This window comes from Calliphora vicina, chromosome 2 (assembly GCF_958450345.1).
Source record: "Calliphora vicina chromosome 2, idCalVici1.1, whole genome shotgun sequence".
In the NCBI taxonomy this organism is placed as follows: Eukaryota; Metazoa; Arthropoda; class Insecta; order Diptera; family Calliphoridae; genus Calliphora; species Calliphora vicina.
Genome location: NC_088781.1, coordinates 11,752,482 through 11,760,669, shown reverse-complemented (window position 1 = coordinate 11,760,669; position 8,188 = coordinate 11,752,482). Strand labels below are relative to the sequence as shown.

At 32.2% G+C, this 8,188-nt stretch overlaps 1 protein-coding gene across 1 annotated transcript; it reads left to right on the top strand.

Moving 5' to 3' along the window:
* Nucleotides 1-3,168: 3,168 nt before the first annotated feature.
* msl-2 (male-specific lethal 2) lies at nt 3,169-7,963 on the top strand. Its single transcript, XM_065502196.1, has 3 exons — nt 3,169-4,910; nt 5,291-6,008; nt 7,101-7,963. Exons 1-3 carry the CDS (start codon nt 3,561-3,563, stop codon nt 7,871-7,873), a joined length of 2,841 nt encoding a protein of 946 aa, XP_065358268.1. The 5' UTR covers nt 3,169-3,560; the 3' UTR covers nt 7,874-7,963.
* Nucleotides 7,964-8,188: the final 225 nt, after the last annotated feature.

The window sequence follows — 8,188 nt, the reverse complement described above, 5'->3', positions numbered from 1 at the left end:
TCTTTGTATATATAATTCTTCTGTACGTGTGTTAGTAACTGCACTCCTCCTTAAAGGCTGGGTCGATTTCGATGAAATTTTTTATTTTCACATGTACGCAAGCACACACATTGTATAAAAACAGTCAGTCTCGCATGAGCATTGATAGAAGCAGGTTGTGTTACGCTTTTATGCTTGTTTATTTCATTATTTCAGCTATTTGTTTTTGTTTTTGCCAGAGAATAATTCTCAACTCATACAACTACAATATCTAAAAACTGTAGTGGTGTGAGTTTGCATTTCGCTGGTTTAGATTCACAATTGACCTATATAGGTACAATGGGCGTGGCACCTCCCATACGAAACAAAAATTTATTATTGCATATCTGCAGTACTATTATAGTGGGAGTCTTCAAACTTTGTGTGATCTATGGCAGAACAACGTTATTTTCTATATAACTAAACATTAACGTAATTACTTTTTTCGAAAAAAATTCACAAAAAAACTACTTTTTTAATTTAAATTCACATAACTTTTGACTCAGTTGAGGTTTTTAAACAATTATTTATAAAGAATATTAATAAATTTGCTGTTAAAGACATTTCAAGCAAATCAGAAAAGATTTGGATTCGTTATTAGCAAAAAATCAAACTAAGGTAGGTAAAAAAAACTAAAATTTAAATTTTCGCTATAAAATGTTATTTGTAGATCCCTTCTAGTAGTTTTTATATACCTCAGGTCTCGTTTTATGCGATAGATACGTTCCAAAAAAATTGCATAAATTTAATTCGCATAAAACGATATATAAAAACTAATGATTCGTTCCAAAATTCTGAAAAACAGCATTAATTCAAAATTTAATTAAAAAATCAAAACAAAATCGCATAAAAAAACAACAAAAATATATTTATTTCATTTTCTTAAACAATTAAAACAAAACTCGTTTAAAAAAAATAAACAAGAATATAATATTAATTCATTAATTACAGAAAATTAATTCCAAAGAAATAAGCTAAAACATTTTTTTAAGGAACTTATTTCTGTAAATATGTATGATTAATCTGAATCACTAAATAATTGTCTGAATCATTTTGGAATTGATTCAATACCACTTTCATCACAAAATTTTAATTCGCATAAAAAAATCCGCATAAAACGAGACCTGAGTCTGATAGCAAAAATTTGGACGAAACTTCATAAAAATACGCAATTTTGAAATCATTATCTCCAATTGAAAAAAAAATAAAAAAAATATGACAGCAATCATGAATTCAATTCTTAACTGAAGGTGATATTTTTTTGTATAAACACCATTTGCAATTTCATTACAAATTATCAAGGATTCATTTTGGAATACCTATCGCGAATAAAAATAAGTAGGTATTCTCAAATTGTGCTCTATCTGTAACTACCTAGAGTTGTCAAACCGGTTTTCGAATTATTCGAAAAACCGGTTTATTTACATTTTTACGGTTTTTTTAAACCGGTTTTTACAAAAAGACGGTTTTCGAGTTATTCGACAAACCAGTTTTTTTTTAAGATTTTATGCGATTACTTTTAATAATTATTTATTCCCCTTTTTAATTTTAAACAAATTTTAATACAAAAATGTTATATTTAAATTAAGAAATCAATGTTAGCAAACTTTAACAGATAGAAGTCAGAAAACATATCGAGCAAAAAATAATCAGATGGATTTTTAACATCACCTGTAATAAATTCGCCTTGTTGTACCGTATGCAGTAACACTTTTTAATTGACTTTTTGGTCAGAACTAATGAAAGTTCATCAAACTCTGATTTGGAATATATTGCAAGTGACTCGCAAATTTAGAAGCTCAGCTCAGTTTAACATTAAAAGAAGTTCAAAATCTACACAAAAAACTAATATTGCAACAACGAGCGACTTAATACAAGATTTTAATTATTTGGACAAATTTTCAAAAATATCGAATTAAATATTTTATACAATGCAATTTTAACAGTTAGTCCATGTTTCTTATTTAATAAAAAATAATTTAAGGGAAAAATACAATTAACTATTTTTATATAAAATATCTATGAACATTATATTAATATACATCCTTTCTTTTGACTGAACCATTTTTTAATTAGTTTTAATAAAAAAATAATTTAATATAACTCAATTCTTAAATTGACAAAAAAGACTAAAAACCGGTTATTCGAACCGGTTTTTGATAGAAAAAACCGAAAACCGGTTTTTAGAAATTAAGCTTTTTCGAATTATTAGAAAACCGGTTTTTTGAATATGTCGAATATTTGACAACTCTAGTAACTACCACTGATTTAAAGGTTTCCAGAATATATACCTACTTTTTTCAATAAAACATTTTTTTAAACAAATTTTGAATAAAAATTCGCCTTGAGTCGACTTTGCTATTTTTAGTAAGTCGACTTTTTGGGATAAGAATATAGGTACAACAGACTTACCTGAAAGAAACATAAAAAGAATAATATAATTGTTTAAAAATATCCAAAAAGTAAAGTGAGTGAGACTCCGATATCTTAAAAATATCGCCAATTGGTGATACGTCTAATTACTCAGCAGCAGGTCAGAAAAGTTAAATTATTCCTGCAATATTCGGCTATATTATAATATGAAGTCGGGACCGTAATAACAAAATTAAAAAAACATTCCTAAGAATTTGTATCCCAACGGTAACTCTGCTCCAAAAATTTCTTGAAAACTAATGGACAAATTACAAAAGCTCATGTAAAAGTGCAATTACTATTATTGTTTTACAAATTATTTACCTGTTTATTTATGTTCGATATCCTAAAATACCGCATTTTTTTAAGTTTAAACAAGCTCTTGCAGCAGCTCAAATAAAACATCTAAATTAACTTTCTTTTTTCACATTGAAGAAAATATTGACATATCATTGTTAACGTTTTGTTTTTCTGTTACAAAACATAAACATTTCATTAAAATATGTATTACATTCAATTTTTTAATTAACTTTGTATTATTATTTTTGCACTTGTTTTCTGTTGCTTTTGCCAATAAAATGAACATTTTTACCGCCATCTGTTTGATAATTGTCATTTACTATGTTTCAATTCCTTTAATTCCATATCGTTATTGTGAATTGTCTGTTTATTACAATTATAAGAAGAAGCACAAACGAAATGCCATATCAAAATGAAATGCCAAAAAACAATAAAAAATCGGCAAAATAATAAATTATCACAATTTGTTGCTAAAAAAAATATTTTAATATTTAAAATAATTTTGATTGCACAAAAAATTAAAAAATAAATAAATGTTTATAAGTATGCAGCAAGTGAAAGCAGATCTTTCGCGAGGCACAATATTGTAACATTTACAATAAGAATATTTCTAAAGCACTTCAGAGGAAAAAATCCAATAAATAAAAAAAAGTGTCAAAACGAAATAGAAAACAATAAATAAAAAAAAAAATTGGAAAAATAATAATTGTTGATGATATAGGCAAAGAAATAGTGAAAATATTGTTAGATTTCTTTGAATTTGCGTTTTGTTAAAATGTTTTAAGAATATTTGTTTAGAATAGACAAGAAATTGTTTATTGCCAAGTGCTATGAATGCTGTCAGTGTATATGTAAACACTGCTAAATTGGTACTCCAAACGACGGAGGCCACTACTGCCGCAGCTGCTAGTTTAAATCCGGAATTATCTAGACTGTTATTAAGTTTAAGACAACTATTATCGTGCGTAGTGTGTAATCGACTGGTCAATGATCCATATGTGCCCCAACATGGTCAGTGTGCTCACAATGTTTGTCGTCTGTGTATGCGCGGTCAAAAGCTGCTGCATCCAGCCTGCAGCCACTGTAAGGACAACAATAATTTCAAGACGTACAATGAAAACAAACAAATGCGATGTCTGTTGATGTGCTACAAAAGTTTATGCGAACATTTAAGATGTAGTGCAGTGTTTAGCCATTTTGCTGGGCACAAAGTGGGGCAGTACAATAGCTCATCCGTACCATCGGTTTTGATGCCACAAATGTCACTGCAAGATTTGATTGTGGAGGGAGCAGGTTACGATGACATTTTAAATGCTTTTAACAGCGATCTACCAAAACCAATGATGGCGACCATGGCTAAACCAATGCATTTGCCCGCCTTAGTTACACCGTTGACTTCGATAGCAGCCGCCACACCACTGGCCCCCATACAACATACCATTAAAGTTGCGGCCATGCAACAGACGGCACCTAAGGCATCAACTCCGCCCACTTCTGTAACTGCGGCAATATCAATACCAGTTTCAACTTACACTCCCAAATTAAAGGTCGATAATTCATCACATCACCATTTTAAACATCATACTCCCATGGCCACACCAACTTCAAGCCTTTCAAATACTCCTAGCACGCAAGAACACCAAACACCCATGAACACATCAGTCACGCATACGCAATTAATTCAATTAAACCAACTGAAAAATTCCGGCAATATCACTTACATTGGACCAAATACACGAGGCATTGTGCTACCTATCGTATCAACTGCAGGATCCTCAGGTGTACCCCTTACCATAGCATCGGCACGTCTGCAGACTCTTAATCGTCAATTGGCTCATGCAAGAGCATTAGCCGTTTCCTCAGCATCTGCCACAGCTGTTAATAATTCGTCAACTGTAAATACTTCAGCCAATTCAGTGGAACATAGAAATCCTCTGGCGACCTTTAAAAGTTCTATGGCTTCATCACAAACTATGAAGACGTCCATGGCAACATTTAGTTCTTCGCCAGCGATAACTACTACTCCTACATGTGTGACAACATCAGCTCAAATGAGAAATCCTCCTCCCATTAAAACGGTTTCGAATGGCTCTGCCATGTATTCTGTACTGTATACTGGCATTGGAAATAAAATAACAATAAAAAGAAAAACGGATGGCGATGAGGATGCAACACAAAAGGTAAATGTTTGTTTACATGGTAACCAGAGCTTCGAATTAATTCAAATAATATCTTAATTCAGATTTAAACATTTCTACAATTCATTCAATCAAACCATTCCCAAGTTAAACTAGTTCTTTAGCTTGATTCAAATGTTTTATTTCAATAGAATTTAATTATTGTTGATTTACATAATTCCAAATGGAATAGTTTTTAATATTTATGTATATTAAAGTACACTTTGGTGAAGTATAAGGAATTAATTCCATAGGGAATTAATTCTCAAAAGAATGAATTCAATATGTTTGTAGCATTAAGGAATTAGGCCTAGGCAGATATTGAAAATTGAATTAGGAATTAATGGTAATTTTTTAAATTTTTTTCCATTTTTAATTTTTAGAAAAACTCGTCAATCTCAACACCAAATGCCAACCTCCTGCGACCCTTGTCGAAGACACCAAACAAAAAACGAGGATGCCGCTGTGGCAATACCACAGCTACTCCTGGTAAGCTAACATGCTGTGGCCAACGCTGTCCCTGCTATGTAGATTCCAAGTCTTGCATTGGTTGCAAATGTCGCGGTTGTCGCAACCCCCATCGGCCGGACGGCAATAAAGTACGACCCATTATACCGGAACTGGCCTGCTATGAAATACAAATGGCAGACGATCATGGCAATGTTAATGAATTGCCTATAGCAACAACATCAAATGTATTGAACACCCTAAGTGCTGACAACAATGCAACAACAAATCTCACAACTACACTAAATTTTAATGCAACTACCTCGACATCGGCAGCAGCTGCGATAGCCTCCACATCATCTACCAGTGCAACCTTAATGCCCATTAGGGGTTTACATCACTTTACCACATCGTCTATTGGTAATAGTTGTGTAACAACATCAAGCATTCCTCCATTAACATCTACCACAATGCCAACACAAACAGCAAGCATGACGCAGGCGTCATTTGGAGCAAATTTGGCATCATCGGCAACGGTACAAGCCGCTGCATCGTCCATGTCCTCAAATATTACAGCACCTGGAAATATTGTGCAATTAGATCAAATACAAAGAGAATCGTTATTAATACAAAATGCAGAGGGTAAATTTCAAGGTATTTTGAGAATTGTTATATATATTTTTATGAAGTATCAGTGGTGTGATCATGAATTCCATAACACATCACAAACAAATTGACTGGGTTTTCCGATTTTGATAATATTCGTTAAACATTTGGACATTTCAATTTTATTCTTTTAATTTTGAAAAACGTGATTTTATTCCCGATTTTAATTTTTGGAAAATAGAAAATCGTTTTGGTATTGTGTAATTATCTTTCAAATCCATCTTAAGTCATACGATACGAATAATTAAGATCAAAGTCCAAGTAAATTTTTAAAAAAATTTAAATCGTTTTTCGAAATTTAAAAGAATGTTACGAACCGGATGGCTTGGTAAGGTTTCCAACTAGCTCGGACATGGTTCCAACCCTACTCAGCAGTCGCGTATCCGCACAGTAAACTAAAGGTAAATTACACTGAACAAAACTGACACTACACTGACAAACTAAACCACACGAAGAATTATCAGCAACAGATGTTCGTCTCTCTACCCCTCCCTACCATGTCGCAGCAGCATCCATTTCAATAGCCTCTACGACCCAAACCCCACTTGATCAAAAGCTTAAAAACTTGATTTTTTTCTGTCCTCTTTGGTGGAATTCTGCATATAAGTATGTCATTTCGTTTGTAATTACCACATTTTATTTTTGCGACTCCATAAAGCATATATATTAAGGATCGTAATAGATAATGGAGTCTATAGAGTCATTTCTGTCCGTATGTTGAAATCAAATTTCCGCATGCATTGTTGATATACAATATATCAATGGTCCCGCTTATTCTGCCATTTAAATTTTGGACAACAAATTTCTGAGATATAAAAAAACACATACATATATCTGGATTATTAACTCATTAAAATAGATATGGTTTTTAATAATGGCCATTTCAAAGACCTTTCTATCAAAAATCGTTAAAAATATTTTTTAACCCGATTTTTTCCAGCTAATTTTTTTTAACAAAATTTTTTTCACCTTAAATTTTTTTTAGAAAAATTGTTTTCAAACTTTATCAATAATAAATTCTCTTTTATAATTTTTTTTTTAAATTTTACTAAATCTGTATTCTTACATTTATCCAAATAGTTGTCAATGTATTTACTACCACTGGAGCAAATGTTGGAGGTAGCACAAGTTGTACTGGACAGTCATCTAGCCAAGTACCCACTTTACAAAGGATCAAGACATTGCCTCAAACCGTAGTCTCAGCTCATAACAGTTTCGTTTTGCCTTCGTCTATCAGCAGTACAACAATGTCGGGTACCACAACAACAACCTCTTTGCCCCAACTCATACTACAATCTCAGCAGCAGCAACAACATCAACACCATCACGGCCAACACATACTTCAGCACCATCAGCATCATCAACAACAACAGCAACAACATCATCAGCAGCATCAGCAACAACAGCAACATCTAAACCATCAATCAATTACATCCCAAAGAATTTCCAATAATGTAACCGCCACCTCCTCCTTACCCCTGCAATTACAGCAGCAACTCAAACAGAATATAATTACAGTACATGCAATACACACTAATCCACCCACATCAAACACTTCACCAGTCACAGCTCCCGTTCTAACGCCCTCTTCCTCACCGGCTCCCACTTCTGCCACAATTTCTCTGCCTCCCTTAATCACCAACAATTCTCATGGCGGTTTAGAATTAACCGATTCCTCAGATGGCAGTCGTAATACTTATACCAATATTATTGTATCCTCTTCCTCGCCTTGTGATAATATAACCACATCATCCTCGTCTATAACATCCATTCCGATGACAGTATCAATGGCTGGCAATGTACATACACAACAATCGTTAAATATGAAATCATTAAATTCGCCAAACTTTTAAGCGGGAAAGCCAATAATGACCAGAAGGAATATTGTAGAAAGAAAACGTTATGTTTTATACTGGGAAGGTAAAATTTAAACACAAAATCTAATCTCATTTCATGTTTAAAATTATTAATTTGGAAAAATTATTTTAATTCGCTTAGAAATTTCAAAAATATGTAAGTTTTCTTAAAAGTATGATTAATATTTTTTCCATTCCGAAAAACAAAAACTTGCTGTTTGGAAATTCAATACGAAGAGTTTAATTTTCTAATGACATAAGTCGTTTCCTAATTCGATAATGAAATTGTTCGAATTTTTATAAGTGATTCGA

Excerpts from the sequence above, each read along its gene's own strand:
- msl-2 (XM_065502196.1), top strand. The coding sequence starts at position 3,561 with ATGAATGCTGTCAGTGTATATGTAAACACTGCTAAATTGGTACTCCAA. Across the intron at positions 4,911-5,290 it reads ATGAGGATGCAACACAAAAG|AAAAACTCGTCAATCTCAAC; the intron begins GTAAATGTTTGT and ends TTTAATTTTTAG. Across the intron at positions 6,009-7,100 it reads TGCAGAGGGTAAATTTCAAG|TTGTCAATGTATTTACTACC; the intron begins GTATTTTGAGAA and ends TTATCCAAATAG.